The sequence below is a fragment of the Bombina bombina genome, chromosome 2 (genome assembly GCF_027579735.1).
Source record: "Bombina bombina isolate aBomBom1 chromosome 2, aBomBom1.pri, whole genome shotgun sequence".
NCBI classification, from domain to species: Eukaryota; Metazoa; Chordata; class Amphibia; order Anura; family Bombinatoridae; genus Bombina; species Bombina bombina.
The window spans coordinates 251,040,970-251,064,392 of NC_069500.1; the positions used below are offsets into that span (position 1 = coordinate 251,040,970).

The 23,423-nt window shown below is 38.4% G+C and overlaps 1 protein-coding gene across 1 annotated transcript in view; it reads right to left on the bottom strand.

Annotated features, from left to right (window-relative positions):
* The window catches only part of ST8SIA4 (ST8 alpha-N-acetyl-neuraminide alpha-2,8-sialyltransferase 4), a 409,079-nt gene that overhangs the window by 363,036 nt on the left and 22,620 nt on the right, over window positions 1-23,423 (bottom strand). Inside the window, exon 2 of the mRNA XM_053701515.1 lies at window positions 10,366-10,497. Within this exon, the coding sequence (XP_053557490.1) occupies window positions 10,366-10,497 (132 nt within the window). The remainder of the gene's footprint in view (window positions 1-10,365; window positions 10,498-23,423) is intronic.

Consider the following 23,423-nt stretch of genomic DNA (forward strand, 5'->3'; position numbering starts at 1 on the left):
AATTGTGTTCAGTCCTCACCAGCAGCAGGATCACGGTCTCTCCTTGGAAGGATAAAGAGCACGTAAACTTTCAAAGCATTTTCCACTCCACAAATCTCAGCGTTCTCTGCTGTTTGGTTCAAATCACATGCTAGCAGGTGAGGTAACGGAGTGTAAGTATACTCCCAACGGCTTCGTTGTGGAACGTGGATTCATTGATATATCTTGTTTAACCATTTTGGATCTCTTGTTTTCATCTACAGCTATAGAAGTTCACTTGCTATATTGGACTTGAATTTTGAACTTTCACAGGACTTTTACTGTTGAAATACAGTCTGACAGTCAACATTACGTTTCAATATTATTATTATCATAATTTACTACATATTCAGGCTATTATAATTTATAACATCCATCGTAGTTATTTTTGTTAAATTTTTGCCAATTTGAATATTTGGGCATCTCTAGGTGGCTGCTTTTTGTTATAGGTCTGTATGTACATAATTTGTCACATATCATCCAGCGGGCATTCCATCAGTTATGCTATTTGTTTAACAGTACCATTTGTATTTCATCTGGGCCATTGTGTGTATATTGTATACATTATTTTTCGATACTTTTTGATATCCATCAATCAACAAACAACAGCTTATTAGAGTAATTCTTAGTAAATATTTGAATTGCCTTTCCTTCTATATTACATTATATCTATATTTGATATTCCCTTTGCATTTTTCCACTAGTTGAATATTACTAGTTTAACTGGTTTTTTAATACCCACTGATCTTAATACTCCCAATCTAGGATCCTTCATTTAGAGTGTTGCGCCTTCCTGAATTTCCCTTTTTTCCCCCATTTCCCCTCTCTTTATTACATATATATATATATATATATAGCTTGCATATAACCACTATAACTCCTGAAAAGTGGTTAAAAACATAGTTAAATTCAGCTCCAGAGGCCTAGCTGAATACATCTGGTTAACCAATGATAAGAGATGGTGTAAGGCCATCAATCATCACCTGAGCCTATGCTTTTCGACAAAGGATACAAAAAGAAGAAAAAAAATGATAATAGAAGTAAATTGAAAAGTCTTAAAATTGCAGGCTCTATCTGAACCAAGAAAGTTTAACTTTTACTTTATTGACCCTTTAAGGCGGATAATGTAAATACTATAAATATTGCTAGCAACATAACATGAAGCATTACGGAGGCACTGAAATATCATTCACAGCATTTCAGTGAAAATTAGAAAAGTGGGTCAGGCTTCTGGCTGCTAGCGAAGAACACAATACATTGTTTTGTGATGGGCTCTAACCTTCTCTGAGGACAAAATGTTTATAGTAACCCAAACAATCTCTTTAAAGTGATATTAAACATTAAACACATTGTAGACATAATGATGTACTTAAAGCAAAGATTAGCCTGAGAATAATGTGTGTGTGTATATATATTAAAATCAGTTGTTTAATTATTGAAAATATAAATGTTAAGGTTTATTTTCTTTCTATGTGGTACTTTTTGATTCTATAAAGTACTGGATGTTGGAAACTGGGAATTCCTTTTATCTATCTCTTTTGTAAAGGACTATTAGAAACATAGAAACAGACATACACCAGACAATAAAAGAGAGTGTGAAAACGAGGTTGTGTGGAATATAGGATTGTTAAAGGGATAGTAAGTATTTACATTCTTTTTCTTAAACAAATGTACATGTTCCACTGCTACAGGTGAAAAGCTAAAATGCTTAAATAACCTGCTCCTCTTCTTCACAGAGCAACGTTCACGCTAATAGGAGGCTTAGTTCAGCAGGTGGAAGCCATCGTGTTAAACCTCCTGTTAGCGCGGCGGGGGCTCTGTGCAGAAGAGGCGCAAAATAGTGCGGTTCTCCAAGGCGCTTAGTTAAGTATTTTTAACTACTTAACGGAAAATAATGAATACTGCTTTATTCTGCAATTTTCCTTCATTTTCTTAAGATGTCGTGCTGCGTTGTTAGGTAAGTTAAAAAGAGACAACTATCCGTGTTTCCTTAAAAATTGTGCATTCTAGTTGTTATCCAATAAAGTCACTTAGGGGCAGATATGAGACGTGGGCAAGGTGCATGTCAAGCACAATTTATATTAAAATCTCAAGGTGTTTACTGTCCCACAACAGAGTTTCCACATAGACTTGTTTACAAACTCTCTTTTATTGCCTGTTCTATATCTGCTCCTAAATATCCTCAATTGGAGAGCTAGATAAGGGGAAAACCTACATTCCAGCAAGACTGCAGTTATTCATATCTAGAAACTCTATTGATATTCTAGGTTGAAGAGATACCTAGATAGGCATCTGGAGCACTACATGGCAGGAAATAGTGCTGCCATCTAGTGCTCTTGTGAATGGATAACATGCTTGGAAAACTGCTGCCATATAGTGCTTTAGAAATGGGCCAGCTACTAAGCTTACACCCCTGCTTTTCAACAAAAGATGCCACGAGAATGAAGAAATTGATAATAGATGTAAATTAGAAAGTTGTTAAAAATCGCATGTTCTATCTGAATCATGATAGAAAAAAAATGTGGGTTTCATATCCCTTTAAATATTTCTATTACAACTTCAAAACCTTGAGATATTGATATAAATGTTCAGTTATGTATAATGAAGCAACCAGAGACATTTTTTTTATTACAATCGGCTAGATTATGAGTTTTTGTCGGTAAGGCTGTGCGGTGCTAACGAGCCTTTTTTTCTTACCGCTCACTTAAGCCAATGCTGGTATTACAAGTTTTCTTCAAGCCGACGTTAGCCTCAGAAAAATGAGCGTTGAGCAAAATTTAGCTCCACATCTCACTGTAATACCAGCGCTGCTTACGGTAGCGGTAAGCTGGCAAAACGTGCTCGTGCACGATTTCCCCATAGGAAACAATGGGGCTGAGTTGGCTGAAAAAAACCTAACACCTGCAAAAAAGCATCGTTCAGCTCCTAACGCAGCCCCATTGTTTCCTATGGGGAAATTAATATTATGTCTGCACCTAACACCCTAACATGAACCCCAAGTCTAAACACCCCTAATCTTACACTTATTAACCCCTAATCTGCCGCCCCCGACATCGTTGCCACCTACATTATATTATTAACCCCTAATCTGCCACTCCGGACACCACCGCCACCTACATTATACTTATGAACCCCTAATCTACTGCCCCCAACATCGCCAAACCCTACATTATATTTATTAACTCCTAATCTGCCCCACCAATGTCGCCACAACTATATTAAATTTATTAACCCCTAATCTGCCGCCGCCAACGTCGCCGCCACTATAATACATTTATTAACCCCTAAACCTAAGTCTAACCCAAACCCTAACACCCCCCTAACTTAAATATAATTTAAATACATCTAAATAAATTTACTACAATTAAATAAATTATTCCTGTTTAAAACTAAAAACTTACCTATAAAATAAACCATAAGCTAGCTACAATATAACTAATAGTTACATTGTAGCTAGCTTAGCATTTATATTTATTTTACAGGCAACTTTGTATTTATTTTAACTAGGTAGAATAGTTATTAAATAGTTATTAATAGGGATGCACCGATACCGATACTAGTATCGGTATCGGTACCGATACCAAGTATTTGCATGAGTACTTGTACTCATGCAAATGCACCGATACTTAAACCGATACCTCTACTTCCTACCCATATGCTATCTTGTGGCGTTTTTTTCAAACTGCATGTTCCCATTTCATTTTAAACTGGAGCGGAGACTAAACTAAAAATTGTTTACTACTGTTCTGCCAATACAAATTGCTGTTATTTGTATTATTGTAGGAGAGATCACTGTACCTGATTCAGACAAACCCCTGAAGTACTGGGCAGTTAATAAACAGATTTCCAGCTCTGGCTAAAATGGCCCAAAAATATCTTTCTGCCCCATGCAGTAGTGTGGAAAGTGAAAGACTGTTCAACTTAGAGTCGAACCTCCATACAAATGTCAGATTGATGTTATATAACAGCCCTACAACCCAATTGTATCACCCCTTTAAATGTAATATTTTATTGTAATATTTTTTATTTATAAACATGTTCAGTAAACTTTTGACAAATAAAACTGTTTTATTATTTCATAATGTCTTTTGAATTACAGTCCTTTATAATTATAAAGAAGGAATCTTAAATAATTAGTCTGTATTGTGTTTGGTAAACTGTCACATGACATTAAAAAAAAAAGTATCGGTAATTGGTATCGGCGAGTATTTGAAAACAAGTATCGGTACTTGTACTCAGTCATAAAAAAATGGTATCGGTGCAACCCTAGTTATTAACTATTTAATAACTTCCTAGTTAAAATAAGTACAAATCTAATAGTATCCCACAAATGATAAAAGATAATTACTTCCCCTTACTAACAGAATTACGTAGCTTAAAAAACACGTGGGACCATAAGTCTATCTCCTGGATGGGAAGAATAGCTTCTCTTAAAATGTCCTTCCTCCCTAAATTAACCTACCTGTTTCGCTGTTTACCAATTAGAGTCCCTATGCATCTCCTCTTTGAATTTCAGAGCGAGATCACAAAATTAATTTGGCAAGGTAAGACCCCTCGAATTGCCCATAGGACTCTGCAATTCTCCATCCATTTAGGAGGACTCGCATCTCCGTCGGTAGTGAAATACTACGAAGGAGCCATGCTTACGCATATCTCCCAATGGGGGGTGCTTCAGTCTTGTGATAGGTGGAGAGAACTTGAGCAGGCATCCTTGCCACCCAGTGTTCTCCTTAGAGATGTTATTTGGATCCCAACGCACAGCTGCAGAACTACAGGGAGTGCAGAATTATTAGGCAAGTTGTATTTTTGAGGATTAATTTTATTATTGAACAACAACCATGTTCTCAATGAACCCAAAAAACTCATTAATATCAAAGCTGAATAGTTTTGGAAGTAGTTTTTAGTTTGTTTTTAGTTATAGCTATTTTAGGGGGATATCTGTGTGTGCAGGTGACTATTACTGTGCATAATTATTAGGCAACTTAACAAAAAACAAATATATACCCATTTCAAGTATTTATTTTTACCAGTGAAACCAATATAACATCTCAACATTCACAAATATACATTTCTGACATTCAAAAACAAAACAAAAACAAATCAGTGACCAATATAGCCACCTTTCTTTGCAAGGACACTCAAAAGCCTGCCATCCATGGATTCTGTCAGTGTTTTGATCTGTTCACCATCAACATTGCGTGCAGCAGCAACCACAGCCTCCCAGACACGGTTCAGAGAGGTGTACTGTTTTCCCTCCTTGTAAATCTCACATTTGATGATGGACCACAGGTTCTCAATGGGGTTCAGATCAGGTGAACAAGGAGGCCATGTCATTAGATTTTCTTCTTTTATACCCTTTCTTGCCAGCCACGCTGTGGAGTACTTGGACGCGTGTGATGGAGCATTGTCCTGCATGAAAATCATGTTTTTCTTGAAGGATGCAGACTTCTTCCTGTACCACTGCTTGAAGAAGGTGTCTTCCAGAAACTGGCAGTAGGACTGGGAGTTGAGCTTGACTCCATCCTCAACCCGAAAAGGCCCCACAAGCTCATCTTTGATGATACCAGCCCAAACCAGTACTCCACCTCCACCTTGCTGGCGTCTGAGTCGGACTGGAGCTCTCTGCCCTTTACCAATCCAGCCACGGGCCCATCCATCTGGCCCATCAAGACTCACTCTCATTTCATCAGTCCATAAAAACCTTAGAAAAATGAGTCTTGAGATATTTCTTGGCCCAGTCTTGACGTTTCAGCTTGTGTGTCTTGTTCAGTGGTGGTCGTCTTTCAGCCTTTCTTAACTTGGCCATGTCTCTGAGTATTGCACACCTTGTGCTTTTGGGCACTCCAGTGATGTTGCAGCTCTGAAATATGGCCAAACTGGTGGCAAGTGGCATCTTGGCAGCTGCACGCTTGACTTTTCTCAGTTCATGGGCAGTTATTTTGCGCCTTGGTTTTTCCACACGCTTCTTGCGACCCTGTTGACTATTTTGAATGAAACGCTTGATTGTTCGATGATCACACTTCAGAAGCTTTGCAATTTTAAGAGTGCTGCATCCCTCTGCAAGATATCTCACTATTTTTGACTTTTCTGAGTCTGTCAAGTCCTTCTTTTGACCCATTTTGCCAAAGGAAAGGAAGTTGCCTAATAATTATGCACACCTGATATAGGGTGTTGATGTCATTAGACCACACCCCTTCTCATTACAGAGATGCACATCACATAATATGCTTAATTGGTAGTAGGCTTTCGAGCCTATACAGCTTGGAGTAAGACAACATGCATAAAGAGGATGATGCAGTCAAAATATTCATTTGCCTAATACTTCTGCACTCCCTGTATGGGCATATGTAACTTGGTCATTATAGAGTGTTTATCTATCTGGGATAAGCTTAGGCACCGCCAGCTCATTGCTCTCCAGCCGGCTTACTCACGAGCTTGCCTGATACTCACCCTAATACGTGGGCTCGGTTACGGATTGCTAAAGTTTCAGACTTTTGGTCTGTCACACAACCTGATGGATTTATCACCTTAACGCAGCTAAACCAACAGACAGCCACCCCTAAGTTCCTCACCTTTGAAATGGTTAGGATTCAGAGCTTTTTGAAAAGCTGGGGCTTCCTTCCTTCCTCCTCCCACCCCCCTACTCCCTGGGAGTCTGTCTGGCAGGGAGGACGCAGACTTGTCAGGCCACTTTCAATACACTATGCCCTCCTGGACAGCACTTCTCTGCCTGCCCTGGCTCCGCATCTTTCTAGATGGGACACCCTCCTATGTATCAACACCTCCACTGACTCTTGGCAAAGGGCCATTCAACTGAGGAAAAAGACTTTGCATTGTGTAACAATGTTTGAGACGTATTACAAAGTTCTCTCACATTGGTACCTTGTTCCTACCCGATTGTCTAAAATGTTTCCAGGAACTTCACCCCTATGTTGGAGAGGTTGTGGTCTTCACGGTAGCTTACTACACATTTGGTGGGAATGCCCCATTATCAGACCCTTGTGGGAAAGAGGAATACGCACCCTTACTGATTATGGCTTTAGAGTACCTGCTGGACCAGCGTTTGCCCTTCTCCACCTAGGCCTTCACGTCCTTCCCAAACACCAATGTCTCTTTGGTGTTTATCTACTTCCCTTGATCAAAACTAATATAGCCAGGGCCTGGAAAAGAGAATCTTCTCCTAACTGGAAGGATATTGTCCACACAATGGCTTATCTGTACACTATGGAAAAGGCTATATATTTTGATCTTAACAAATCTGACCTGTTTGAAATGGCTTGGGCTGATTGGAAGGACAATCACAACACCATATGGCACCTACAAACTGTGTCAAATGACGCCCAATCTGACAGTTAGCGACCTGACTACCTTCCTCTCCTGACATTATGTGCAGATACTTAGAAGTATTGGCTGTAGCATACCTTCCCCCCCTCCCTATTTCACACATATGTGCCCCCCCCCCCCACTATCCCTTCCCCCTTCTTCTCCCTGTACTCAATATAATTAAGTTGAAGTGCTCTACTGTATAACCATTGATCCGCTCATCCTCACAAGACATAACCTGCAATTTAATTCTGCACAGGGTGAGACCAATTTAATTTAATCTAATTTAATTTGCCTTATTTTGTTTTCTTTCTTTTTCTTTTCAAATGAACAGAACCTGTTGTGTAGGGTCAGAAATTATACTTGATTTTACTGTTGAAAAGGGGTCCTGCGAGTCCCCAATAGTTATGTTATTGCTTTGCAAAATTTCGAATAAAAACAATATAAAAAAAAAAAAAAAGGACAAATTTACCTGTAAAATAAATCCTAACCTAAATTACAATTACACCTAACACTACACTATCATTACATTAATTACATAAATTACCTACAATTAACTACAATAAATAAATACAATAAATAAATTAAAGTACAAAAAACCAAAAACACTAAATTACAGAAAATAAAAAAAGAATTTCAATTTTTTAAACTAATTACACCTAATCTAATCCCCCTAATAAAATAAAAAAGCCCCCCAAAATAATAAAATTCCCTACCCTATGCTAAATTACAAATAGCCCTTAAAAGGGCCTTTTGCGGGGCATTGCCCCAAAGTAATCAGCTCTTTTACCTGTAAAAAAAATACAATACCCCCTCCAACATTAAAACCCACCACCCACACACCCAACCCTACACAAAAACCCACCCAATCCCCCCTTAAAAAACCTAACACTACCCCCTTGAAGATCACCCTACCTTGAGCCGTCTTCACCCAGCCGGGCACAAGTGGACCTCCAAAGGGGCAGAAGTCTTCATCTGATCCGGCCAGAAGAGGACCTCCAGATGGGCAGAAGGCTTCATCCAGGTGGCATCTTCTATCTTCTTCCATCCTGAGCGGAGCGGGTCCATCTTGAAGACATCCGACGCGGAGCATTCTCTTTCATCTGACGGCGACTGAAGAGGACCAGCCAATAAGATTGATCTCGCATTCTATTGGCTGTTCCAATCAGCCAATAGAATGCGAGCTCAATCCTATTAGCTGATTGGATTGAACTTCAATCCTATTGGCTGATTGCATCAGCCAATAGGATTTTTCCTACCTTAATTCCTATTGACTTATAGGATTCTATCAGCCAATCGGAATTGAAGGAACACCATCTTGGATGACGTCACTTAAAGGAACCTTCATTCTTCAGTCGCCGTCGGATGGAAGAGGATGCTCCGCGTCGGATGTCTTCAAGATGGACCCGCTCCGGATGGAAGAAGATAGAAGATGCCGCCTGGATGAAGACTTCTGCCGGTCTGGATGTCCTCTTCTGGCCGGATCGAATGAAGACTTCTGCCCCTCTGGACGTCCACTTGTGCCCGGCTGGGTGGAGACGGTTCAAGGTAAGGTGATCTTCAAGGGGGTAGTGTTAGATTTTTTTAAGGGGGGATTGGGTGGGTTTTAGAGTAGGGTTGGGTGTGTGGGTGGTGGGTTTTAATGTTGGGGGGGTATTGTATTTTTTTTTCAGGTAAAAGAGCTGATTACTTTGGGGCAATGTCCCGCAAAAGGCCCTTTTAAGGGCTATTTGTAATTTAGTATAGGGTAGGGATTTTTTTTATTTTGGGGGGCTTTTTTATTTTATTAGGGGGATTAGATTAGGTGTAATTAGTTTTAAAAAAATGTAATTCTTTTTTTATTTTCTGTAATTTAGTGTTTGTTTTTTTTGTACTTTAGTTTATTTAATTCAATTGTATTTAATTGTAGTTAATTGTAGGTAATTTTTTAAATTAATTTAATGATAGTGTAGTGTTAGGTGTAATTGTAATTTAGGTTAGGATTTATTTTACAGGTAAATTTGTACTTATTGTAACTAGGAAGTTATTAAATAGTTAAGAACCATTTAATAACTATTGTACCTAGTTAAAAAAAATACAAAGTTGCCTGTAAAATAAAAATAAATCCTAAGATAGCTACAATGTAACTATTAGTTATATTGTAGCTAGCTTAGGGTTTATTTTATCGGTAAGTATTTAGTTTTAAATAGGATTAATTTATTTAATAATAGTAAATTTATTTCGTGTTATTTAAATTATATTTAAGTTAGGGGGGTTAGACTTAGGGTTAGACTTAGGTTTAGGGATTAATAAATTTAATATATTAGCGGCGACGTTGGGGGTGGCAGATTAGGGGTTAATAAATGTAGGTAGGTGTTGGCGATGTTAGGGATGGCATATTAGGGGTTAATAAAATGTAACTAGTGTTTGCGAGGCGGGAGTGCGGCGGTTTAGGGGTTAATAAATTTATTAAAGTGGAGGCGATGTCCGGTCGGCAGATTAGGGGTTAAACATTTTAGTTAAGTGTTTCCGATGTGGCAGGGGCTCGGTTTAGGGGTTAAAAGGTAGTTTATGGGTGTTAGTGTACTTTTTAGCACTTTAGTTAAGAGATTTATGTTCCGTCGTTAGCCCATAAAACTCTTAACTACTGACTTTTAAATGCGGTAGGAGTCTTGCCAGGAGAGGGTCTACCGCTCACTTTTTCAGGCGATCGTAATACCAGCATTAGGAAAATCCCATTAAAAAGATAGGATACGCAATTGACGTAAGGGGATTTGCGGTATGCTAAAATTGCGGGGAAAAAAAGTGAGCGGTAGACCCTCTCCTGCCTGACTCGTAATACCATCAGGCGTTAAAAAGCAGCGTTGGGACCCCTCAACGCTGCTTTTTAAGGCTAACGCAAGACTCGTAATCTAGGCGATAGTGTTTACTGTCCCCTTTAACTCTTGATCTAATTTAATTTAAAAAAAAATCCTAGACATATGAATAGGAGCCACTGTTATGTAGCAACTAATTAGATGTCATGTTACATTTTTGATCACTCACCTTATCAACAAAGCCAATGAAGAATTGATTTTCCAGCCCTCTCCAGCATGATGAAAGATCGCTGCTCCTTCCTTTCGAAGGATTTTATCTGTGTTGTTTACCATCAGTCTACTCAGAGTAAGCTCGCCTTCACTGAAATGTGACAAAGACAACACTAATAAGTATCCTGATCAATAAATATATTGTATTAATAAGAGGACGGGCCTCTCAAGCACATCTCATTGCGTATAAGTGAAAATATCTGTATATATTCTGCAATTCTTTTTCTAAGCTATTATCTTATTATCTATTGAATTTTCTGTTTGTTACTTTAAGAAAGTAAATAGCGTATTTAAAATGCACAGCCAGAAGAATTGCATTTTTTTTTGGTCAATTATGAAAATGTCATGCTTGTGCACGTAGACAACCTGTTGCAAATTCCTGCTCTGCCCTAGCCTTAGGGTTAATATGTGTGAATGATATATGTATGCTCAAAAGACATGGGGCATTCTTATTTAACCTCTTTTTTACTTTATACCTATGACATCAAGGGATACTAAACCCATTTTTTTTTTCTTTAATGATTCAGACAGAGCATGCAATTTTAAGTAATTTTCTAATTTACTCTTATGATATTTTTTTCTTTGTTCTCTTGCTATCTTTATTTGAAAATGTAGGAAGCTAAGCTAAGGTTCAGCACTCTGGGTACTGGATAGCGCTTGGTCAAGAGATCAAAGAAAAATTGATAATAGGAGTAAATTAATAAGTTGCTTAAAATTGCATGCTCTATCTGAATCATGAAAGTTTAATTTTGACTAGACAATTCCTTTAATGTCCCTTTAAGATATCATGAAAATCTGGTCTGTAAGGGGTATTCGAGGAGCTGAAAAACACTGATCTAGATGCTATGCTACATTAAAAGTACCTTGTCAACAAGTCAAGCAGAAAATAAATAAATATAAAGGTTTCTAGTTATGAAGGTCTGGCGGACCTGATCCGGCAGACCTTGCTGAATACGGCGAGCAAGAGCTGCTGGTGTAATGCCGCCCCCTGCAGACTCGGGGCCAATAGGCCGCCAGCAGGGGGGTGTCTATCAACCTGATCGTACAGATCGGGTTGTATTGTGGCGATGTCTGTCCGCCTGCTCAGAGCAGGCGGACAGGTTATGGAGCAGCGGTCTTTGTGACCGCTGCTTCATAACTGCTGTTTCTGGCGAGCCTGCAGGCTCGCCAGAAACACAGGGCATCAAGCTCCGTACGGAGCTTGATAGATAGGCCCCAAAGAATACAGCAATAATACTAAAAATGAGCTACCCATGTCTAATTAGTAAGATAAATGTCCAGTTCACCTGAATAAAAAGAGAATAAATGCACTACACATATGAGTAGCCTGCTGCTATGACTATATGTTCTTGGTGTGTAGTCCATTAGTGCAGGGTACCAATCCATATTTACAAATAAAGTAAAGTCCTTCTGTGTCATAAGTGAAGTCAAGTTGGACATATAAAGAACTAAAATAATAAATATAAAAATCACAATAATGTGGTTAAAGGGCCATAATACCCAAATGTTTAAACACTTGAAAGTGATACAGTATAGCTGTAAAAAGCTGACTAGAAAATATCACCTGAACATCTCTATGTAAAAAAAGAAAGATATGTTACATCAAAAGTTTATCAGTAGCCACATCCCATTGTAAAGGACTTCTAAGCAGCAAATCAGTATGTCTGTCCCGGGACAGACGAAGGGTTGAGCCTTGTGCACTCTCATGTTATTTCCCTATTCAATGTAAGGAAGTTTACAATGAAATCTCATGAGAGTTAAGTGAAATCTCATGAGATCACAGTAAAAGAGTTCATGACCTCAGCACTACTAATGCTGGTTGGCTGCTGTTCATTTCTTCATTTTTTTATTTTGTTTTACCTACAGCTGGGCTGCAGTTGAGTAAAACTTATAGAACTTACTCTGCTGAGCTGAGGAGAATGTGAGGTAAAATATCTTCCTTTTTTTACATAGAGATGCTCAGGTGATATTTTCCTGTGAGCTTTCTACAGTTATACTGCTTCAGTTTCAAGTGATTTAGCCTATGAGTATTATGTCCCTTTAACACAGAAAATAATATAAACTAAAAAATGTGCAACAAAAACCACACACAAATAATAATAATAATACAGACCAATATGCAGGAATATATCCAAAAGAGTATTTAATGGAAACAGCCCCCCAAATACAAATAGTTCAAATGATGTTCATCAAAAGGAAGAGAAAGAAACACATCATAGCCATATAGTGTGTAAATCTTCACTCCGCAGATGGAGGGCAGATCCAGAATATTCACATTAGTTAGAGCTTTAACAGCTCAAGATAATTAGCTCTAGTGTTCAGACCCAGGAAGACTAGGTAACAAGTACAAACATACAAAAACATACAAGTACAAACATACTATGCGTGTGATAGTCCGTAGTTGGTGAAACAATAGTTGGAGTCATTTAGCATAGTTCAAATTGGTCACAAGGAGGGGTACTTGTCCGGTACAGAAAGACTACAGATACAGTGTGGAGCTTCATGTGGTCTGTAAATACGGACTATAACACACATAGTATCCTTGTATATTTGTGCTCTGGACATCTACTTTCAAATGAGGGGTCCCTGCAAGGGCTTTAAAGGAGGCCTAATACTCCCACTCTATGTTAGAGGGACAAGTGACACCTTATTTAAAAGGGCACTTATTCTCATATAAGTCTGATGATTAAAGGTAAAAATATAGTGATCACCTACACTACTAGAAACCAGATTATTTATATTGATGGAAAGGTAGCTAATACAGAGACATCCTACCTCCCACCCAGTTTTAATTAAATGGTTTTGAGACAGTTTTCTCTTTCTAATGTGAGGCCTTATATCTGTCATTAGTAGGTGACTGCCATAAAAATGGCAATGTTTAACCTTACTGTATTGGGGCAGTAGCTCCAAATTATCCCCTATCCCATAAAGACAGCATACAACACACACATAATATTCCTGAAAGAGAGGCTTACCCATTTTCAAATTAGGGTCTCACGCCCCTTTAGACAGCAAGTGACTGCCTGTCTACTAGTTTATTCAACAATGCTTTGGCCATTAAAATAGAACCTAGCACCCCAAAGGGCAAGTGAACCTTCTGTTGAAAGACAAGAGGCCCTTCTTTCAATGGAGGGTGTCACATGAACAGATGGTTATCAGCTGATCGCCGTGGCAACAGTGAGAACCAGACAGAACCATAGTAATAGCAATTTTGGATTAGAAGAGAATTGACAGTGAAATAAGCAAGGACCAAGAAGAAAAGGAGTATGAGAGAAGCTCATCAGTGTCAGTAAACTCTTTAGAAATGGACACTGCAGCTCACAGTAAGTTACAGCACTGTGGAGGAAATTTGTTAGCTGAGCCTTTCTAGGTATGCTTTTAAGGAATGGTGCTAAGTTTCAACCAAAAATACCAATAAAAAATCAATTTCATAATAATGAAATATAAGCAAAATGGGAATTTGTTTTTAAATTGGATGCTCTGTCTGAATCATGAAAGTTTAATTTTTACTTTTGTGTCCCCTTAACTGATGACAGCAGGATGCAATAAATGGCAAATACTTGTTTACTTTGGTAGCTAACAATGGTACCTGTCATGTGGTAAATTGTCCCTATCATTATCTATCAGCCAGCTGGTGGTCAAGAGTGAGGTAGAGATCTTGCCCTGGGAGCCACTCCCCTTTCTTTTGCAGAACATGCACATGTAAAGGTAATGTTACTTATTAAACCAGTGCTCTTCCCTACCCATTTACAGCTGCAATTCACACTTTGTAGAGAAAGTACATCTCATCATCATCACTTTATTGTCAGGCCGGCCTCATCTACCTTCCTACCTATAAAAAATATCTGGTAGTTGCACCCCATACATAATAATATAGAAAATATAGTGATGTCAGAGAAGCGTCATGAGTTCTTTTTCCAGCTACACTAACAATTTATATAAATTAAAGAGACAGTCAACACCAGAATTGTTGATGTTTAAAAAGAAAGATTATCCCTTACCCATTCCCCAGTTTTGCATAACCAACACTGTTATAGAAATACACTTTTCCCCTCTGCAATTACCTTGTATCTAAGCCACTGCAAACTGCCCCCTTGTTTCAATTGTTTTGACAGACTTGCATTTTAGCCAATCAGTGCTCACTCCAGGGTAACTTCATGTGCATGAGCTCAATGTTATCTATATGAAACACATGAACTAATGCCCTCTTAGTGGTCAAAATGCATTCAGATTAGAGGCAGTCTTCAAGGTCTAAGAAATTAGCATATGAACTTCCTAGGTTTTGCTTTCAACTAAGAATACCAAGAGAACAAAGCAAAATTGGTGCTAAAAGTAAATAGGAAAGTTGCTTAAAATTACATGAAATTTTTTTTTGGACTTGTCTGTCTCTTTAAGTAGAAATGTCATGTAAGATTTAAGAATGTGACTCTGTGTAACCACATAATAGTAGCTTTTTGACCAGTAAACAAATGAACATTCAGGATGATAAACAATGTGTGACAGCACATAAAATGTAATACTAACACCCCCCCCCCCCCCTTTTTCAATGCAGAAAAGTGAACATTTGCAGAACTGTATTTATAGATACAGAATGTTGGTGTTATACAAATTACCATAATTACAATAACTTCAAACCATGAACTATTTAGTATATTTATATTGTTGTTTCATAGAATCTTTTTTTATATAAATTTGGTGGCCTGGTATGTTTGTATAAGTTTTTTACTAAAATAAGATGCGGAGTAATGATCTCTATTACAGTGCCCTCCACTAAAATTGGCACCCTTGGGAAAAACGAGTAAAGAAGGATGTGCAAATTTGTCTTTATTGTTTAACCTTTTGATCTTTTGTTAAAAAAATGCACAAAAATACTCTGCTCTCATGGATATCAAACAATTGCAAACACAATACAGGTGTGTGTGGCACAATTATTGGGAACCCTATGAATACATATGAGAAAAATATATTTGAAGTATACTCCCACTGATATTTTACTTTATTTAGTACACCTGGGTGACTAGGAACAGGAAATTGTTAAACTTTCTGTTTCACAGGGGTATAAATATTAGGTCATTCATCAGAATGGGTAAGACCAAGGAATATAGCTGTGATGTGCAGCAAAAGGTTGTTGAGCTTCACAAAAGGTTAATTGTCTATAAGAAAATAGCAAAAGTATTGAAAATGCCCATTCCCACCATCAGGGCAATAATTAAGAAGTTCCAGTCAACTGGAAATGTTATGAATCAACCTGGAAGATAACATGTGTCTATATCGTCTCAATGCACTTTAAATGTATATTTCGAGTGGCCAAAATATCTCAAAGGATCACAGCTGGAGAATTACAGAAGTTAGTTGCCTCTTGGGGTCAGAAAGTCTCCAAAACTACTACATCTACACTCTGACGTCACCTACATCACCATTGTGTGGAAGGGTTTAAAGAAAAAACCCTCTACTCTCATCCAAAACACACTCATCCAAAAACAAACTCAAGCATCTTCAGCTTGCCAGACACTACTGGAAGATCAAATAGGAATGGGTTCTATGGTCAGATGAAACCAAACTAGAACTTTTTGGCAATAATCATCAGAGATGGGTTTGGCACACACAGAGAGGTAGCCATATGGAAAAGTATCTCATGACCACGGTTAAATATGGTGGTGGTTCTTTAATGTTTTGGAGCTGTTTTTTCTGCCAGAGGACCTGGACATTTTGTTAGGATACATGGCATCATGGACTCTATCAAATATCAACAGATATTAAATGAACACTTGTATGCCTCTGCCAGAAAGCTTAAAATGGGAAGTGGTTGGATCTTCCAGCAGGACAATGAACCATAACATACATCAAAATCCACACAAAAATAGTTTACTGACCCGAAAATCCGAGTCCTGCCATGGCCATCCCAGTCCCCTGACTTGAACCCCAAAGAAAACCTATGGGTGAACTGAAAAGTCCATCAGTGTCGACCTCAAAATGTGAAGAATCTGGAGAGATCCTGTATGGAGGAATGGCCTCAGATCCCTTGCCATGTATTCTCCAACCTCATCAGGCATTATAGAAGAAGACTCAGAGCTGTTATCTTGGCAAAGTGTGGTAGCACAAATAATTGACTAAAAGTGTGCCAATAATTGTGCCACACAAATATTTAACAAAGATTTTTTTTTTTATAAACCTGTGTTGTGTTTGTTTGATATCCATCAGTGGAGAGTATTTTTGTGTTTATGCTTCAATATTAAATTCTGTTGAAATAATCTGTTAATCTTGGATATTAAAGGGATAGTAAAATCACAATTATACTTGCATAATTGATTGCATGCCATTTTAATACTCTTTTAACTTTCCTTCCATTTTCAAATTTACATTGGTGTCCTTTGTTGTAAAAGAATATGTAAATATCCTACACTACTGGTAACTATCTGGTAATTGGTGACCACACACATTTGTCTCTTGTCAATGGTCCACCAAATGTGTTCAGCTAGCTCCCAGTAGTACATTGTTGCTCTGGAGCTGACTTTTCCTATGTGTTTAATACATTTTCAGGGGTTAATCACACAGTTATATACAAGCAATAGTAGAATAATAAAATGCTCTAATTTAGCACATGGTTTTCTTTTTTGTACTGTTATATCATTTTAAGATTAAGGCTATGATCTAGAGAATTTTTAATTTTAAATAAAAAAATAAGAGGTGAAGGGGTACTCATGAAAGGTACTATTATATATATGGAATGCCCTGGATGGTTTGGAACTGGTGACATGGCATACCATATAAACCAGGTATCTGGATGACATCTGGGGTTTTGCCGTTTCTCTCGTTGCCTGGTGTTTCGGGGCTGGACTGTACTGTTAAGTTAGGATCAGACTGATATGCTATAGGAAAGTTCTTCTCTGTGAAAGGCACATGTTGAACAAAAAGAGGCTGCTTCTTGGGTGGTAACTAGCCATAGAACAAGCTATTATGCCATTGTTTGTTACCAGGTTAAGCGCTTCTTTTATTTTATTTATCTGGATGAAAAAGTACACAAAATGCTGCTAACTCATATTAAAAATAATTGAACAAATAAAAGCAAAAGCAGAGGTGGCTCTAAACTAAAGGAAGCCTTAGGCAAAACTCTTAAAGGGACATGAAACTTCATGATCCAGATACAACTTTTGAATTTTCTTATATTATCAGATTTGCTTCATTCTCTTGGTATATTTTGTTGAAGAAGCTGCAATGCACTGCACATGATGTGAGTCAATAACAAGAGTCATATATAAACAACCACCAATCAGCAGAAAGATTCCAGTAGTGCATTGTTGCTCTTGAGCCTACCTAGATATGCTTTTCAACAAAGGATACCAACAGAACAAAGCAAACTAGATAATAGAAGTAAATTAAAAAGTTATTTAAAATTGCATGCTCTATCTAAATCACAAAGGCAAATTTTGTTTTTCATATTACTTTAACACACAAAAGAAACAAATGCAAAAATGTATCCCAGTATATTAATCTGAATACACTGAATATTGTTTATGCACGGCACGCCAAATCCAACTCTGGCTCATAAGTTTTTGTATTATTCTACATATATCTATACATAAACACTGTCTGAGTCCTAAGAAGTATGTGAAGGGCTTAATATTCTTACTGGCTCTTAAATGTGAAAATACATTTGTCCCCTTTTACAAATCTATATAAAAACACTGGGAATGTCATAAAGCAATGTTGTTTAAAAGAGTATTTCAATGCAAACTATAGCTATAAAATGCTATAATCTGATATACACATACACACACTTGTATTTGCCAGCCATCACAATCAACAGATGCAATTGCTTTAAAAGGCTTGATTTATCAAGCCCTTTGCCTACAAACGACTGCAGGTTCCCACAAATGAACCTGCAGTCAGTATTTTTCCTAGCCTCTTCTCCACGTCTTAGGTGGAGAATTTCAATCTTCCCGTCCGACCGGGGAGATTGACAGCTCCTGCCCATGCGTTAATGGCTGTGCGAGGGCAGGGGGCGGTGTTGCACAAGAGCGCAAAATAGCACTCTTGTGCAATGCTGAATTCCGGAAGCCGATTGCTACCCGCCTGAGGCAAGCTGGGGCAGACAAGGGCACATATTTACATATTGTCAGTGTTTTTTGACAATTACATTAAAGGAAAATGAAACCTAAAATTTACTTTTGTGATTCAAACAGAGCATACCATTTTAAAACAACTTTCCAGTTTACTTCTTTTATCAAATTTGCTTTGTTCCCATTGTAATCTTTGTTGAAGATATACCTAGCCAGGTGTATCGAGCACTGCATTCTTGCAAAACTGTTGTCCCTGCTTTTCAACAAATGATACCAAGAGAATAAAGTAAATCATGAAAGAAAACAATTTAGGTTTCATGTCCCTTTAAAAGGAATAAATGAATATCGTCAAAAATTGGGACAAACAATGCCAATTTATCTACTAATACCTTATATATCTTGGAACCAGACAACACATTGAGGAGACAGGCATACATTTTTAGGATTCAGGGAATGGTCAAGCCCTGCTATAAATCATTAAAGAGATAGTATAGTTAAAATTAAACTTTCATGATTCATAGACACTTAGATTACGAGTTTTGCGTTGCGGCTTTAAACGATGAAAAAATGGCAATTTCAGAGTAAAAGCAGGGCAGCACTATTGGGAGTTGTGTTAGTATAGCTATACCGCAAGCATTTTAGCCTGTAACCCAACGTCAAACCTGCACTCAAAAAAATGACGTTTGTGGGGGATTATCATATCGCCTGTATTACAGGTTGTGCGGTCCGGCTAAAATGCTTGTGTTACAGCCTATACCGACACAATCCGTACCGCAATCTAAGAGCAGTAGTTATGAATTTTGTGTAACAAAAACATTACAAAACTCATAAGTAAAGTGTTACAAAGTACACTAACACCCATAAACTACCTATTAATCCTTAAAACCGAGGCCCTCCCGCATCGCAACAGTATATTAAACCTATTAAACCAATAATCTGCAGCCCACCCACATCTGGCTATTAAATAAACATATTTACCCCTAATCTGCTGCCCACCCACATCGCCAACACTATTTAAATATATTAACCCCTAAAACACCACTCCCCGACATCACTGCCACTATAATAAAGTTATTAACCCCTATTCCGCCGCTCCCCGAGATCGCCGCCACTAAATAAAGTTATTAAGCCCTAAACCTCCAGCCTCCCACATCTTTGCCACTAAATAAACCTATTAACCACTAAACCGCCAGCCGCCCACATCGCAAAACACTAAATTAAACTATTAACCCCTAAACCTAACACCCCCTAACTTTAAATTAAAATTACAATATAACTATCTTTAAATAAATAAAGATTAAACTATATATTAAACTAAGATTACTATTCTAATAAAATTTATAAAAAAACTACCAATTAAAATATCTTAACTAAAAAATTTAAAAAAACCTAACACTACGAAAAAAAAGAAAAGAATCTAAATTACAATTAAATAAAAACAAATCCTACGAAAAATTTTAAAAATCTAAGTTTACCAAAAATAATAAACACTAAAATCACGAAAAATAACACTAAGATTACAAAAAAATAAAAAAAAACAAAATTATCAAAAATAAAAACAATTACAATTACAATAAAAAATACCCCCCCAAATAAAAACACCACCTAGCCTACAATTAACTACCAATAGCCCTTAAAATAACATTTTGTAGGGCATTGCCCTAAAGAGATCAGCTCTTTTACCAGTAAAAAAATACAAAGTCCCCCCAACAGTAAAACCCACCACCCAACCAACTCTCCAAAATAAAAAACCTAAGCTACCCACTGCCCCTAAAGGGGCATTTGTATGGGCATTGCCCTTAAACGGGCATTCAGCTCTTTTTCATTGCCCTTAAAAGGGCATTTAGCTCTTTTTCAAAGCTCAAATCCTAATCTTAAAAAAAAAAAAACACCCACAAAAAAAAAAAAACTAACACTAACCACAGAAGATCTAGTCATGGTTTCTGAAGTCCGGACATCCAGGCAGTGAGAAGTCTTCATCCTGGCGGTGAGGTCTTCATCTATCCTGGGGGCGTCTTTTATCTTCATCCCGACGACGCAGAGTGGAGCCATCCTGGAAGCCGACCCCATCCTGCGCGGAGCGTCCTCTTCAAACACTCGCCGCCGTACACGGAAGTTAAATGTAAGGTTGCCGTTCAAAACGGCGTCCCTTGCATTCCTATTAGCTAATTTAATTCTTTCAGCCAATAGGATGAGAGCTTCTGAAATCCTATTGGCTGTTCAAATAGGCAGCGCTATGGAAAGTGAAACAACGCAACAACTTTTGGTGCGTTCGTTTTGCACCCTGTTTATCACAAAACTCGTAATCTAGGTGATAGAGCATGCAATTTTAAGCAACGTTCTAATTTACTCCTATTGTACATTTTTCTTTGTTCTCTTGGTATCTGTATTTGAAAAAGAAGGAATTAAAGCTTAGGAGCAGGCCCATTTTTGGTTCCACATCCTGGATAGCACTTGCTGATTGATAGCTATATTTAGCAACCAATCAGCAAGTACTACCCAGGTGCTGAACCTAAAAGGCCCGGCTCCTGCTTTTTTAAATAAAGATACCAAGTGAATTAAGAAAAATTGATAATAGTACATAAGAAAGCTGCATAAAATTGCATGCTCTATCAAAATTATGAAAGAAAAAATTTGGGTTTAGTATCCCTTTAATAAAATCTGAACAGAACCTATAAAATAAACTGTGATCAATTCAATAAAACACACAGTGGCACACTATTGTTAGCACGTTTCACAATAGCCAATATCACGACCATGATAACTTGCATGTATATTACAAGTTGAAAGCAAACATTTGTGTAGTGTAACATAAAAAAAAATAAGATGCACCAAACATAACATAAATACATAAATATATTTTTTAAATATATTATACTAGTCCTAAAGCCCGTGTACACGGGCCATTTTTGAAGTATAGTGGTCCCACCCCTTGCTCTCTCTCTCCCTCCTCTTTGTCTCTCTCTCCCCCTCTCTTTTGCGCTCTCTCCCCCTCACTTTTCTGCTCTCTCTCCCCCCTCTCTTTTGCTCTCTCTCTCCCCCCTCTATTTTTCTCTCTCTCCCCCCTCTCTTTTGCTCTCTCTTTCCCCTCTCTTTTGCTCTCTCTCTCCCCCTCTCTTTTGCTCTCTCTCTCTCCACCTCTCTTTTGTTCTCACTCTTCCCCCTCTTTTTTGCTCTCTCTCTCCCCTCTCTTTTGCTCTCTCTCTTTTGCTCTCTCTCCCTTCTGTTTTGCTCTCTCTCTCCCTCTCTTTTGCTCTCTCTTCCCCCTTTCTTTTGTTCCCTCTCCCCCCTCTTTCTTTTGCTCTCTCTCCCCCTCTTTGGCTCTCCCCCCCTTTCTTTTGCCCTCTCTCCCCCCTCTTTGGCTCTCTCCCCCCTCTCTTTTGTGCCCTCTCTCCCCCCTCTCTTTTGCTCTCTCTCTCCCCCTCTCTTTTGCTTTTCTCTCTCTCGCCCCTCTTTTTTGCTCTCTCCCCCTCTGTTTTGCTCTCTCTCCCCCCTCTTTTTTGCTCTCTCTCTCCCTTCTCTTTTGCTCTCTCTCCCCCTCTCTTTTGCTCTCTCTCCCTTCTCTTTTGCTCTCTCTCCCCCTCTCTTTTGCTCTCTCTTCCCCTCTCTTTGGCTTTCTCCCCCCTTTCTTTTGCACTCTCCCCCCCTCTTTGGCTCTCTCCCCCCTTTCTTTTGTTCTCTCTCCCCCCTCTCTTTTGTTCTCTCTCCCCCCCTCTTTGGCTCTCTCCCCCCTTTCCTTTGCTCTCTCTCCCTCCTCTTTGGCTCTTTCCCCCTCTCTTTTGCTCTCTATCCCCCGTCTCTTTTGCTCTCTCTCCCCCTCTCGTTTGCGCTCTCTCCCCTTCTCTTTTGCGCTCTCTCTCCCCCCTCTCTTTTGTTCTCTCTCCACCCTCTTTGGCTCTCTCCCCCCTCTCTTTTGCTCTCTCTCCCGACTCTCTTTTGCTCTCTCTTGCCCTCTTTTGCTCTCTCTCCCCCCTCTTTGGCGCTCTCTCTTCCCCTCTCTGGGTCTCTCTCTTAAACCCTTTAGCGCTCTCATGGCCCCGCCCCCATCACGGAACCCCACCCGGCCACTCCCATTGCGGCACCCCACCCGGCCATGCCCCCCATCACGGCAACCGTCCAAATGCACCCCTCATCACGCCCATTCACACCCTCTGACACGCCGCTTTCGTCTCCCTCTCTGCTGTCAGGATACAAACGGCCAGGTATATTTGTCCTGCCTAGTCTCTACTGCGCATGACTGCATCTGACAAACATACCTGGCCGTTTATTATATAGGATATGTCTAAATATGTGCATATACATGTGTATTTGTGTGTATTTATATGTATATACAAACAGATATACACATATTAACACATGTAAGTACACATATACTTTTTTAATGGAAAAGATTACATATATGGAATTTGATTAGTTAAGGTTTATCATCACTTTAATGTAGGTATTTTACATTTCAATATTCTTCACATAGTAGAAAATGTTCTTTGTATTTTTAAATACAGAGCCTCCACTAATATTGGCACACTTGAAAAATATATTATTGTTTTAACATTTTTATCTTTTATTAAAAAAATACACAAAAATACTCATGGATATCAAGCAAATGCAAACACAACACGGGTTTATATATATTAAAAAAAATAATAATAATAATAATAAATCTTTGTTAAATATATGTGTGGCATGATTATTGGCACCCTTTTAGTGAATACTTTGTGCTACCTCCCTTGGCCGGTTTTCTTTGGGGTTCAAGTCAGGGGACTGGGATGGCCATGGGAGGACCATGGTTTTGGGGTTAGTAAACCATTTTTGTGTTGATTTTGATGTATGTTTTGGATCATTGTCCTGTTGTAAGATCCAACCACGACCCATTTTGAGCTTTCTGGCACAGGAGTTCAGGTGTTTATTTAATATTGAATATTTGCTGATGCCATGTATCCAAACAAAATTTTCAGGT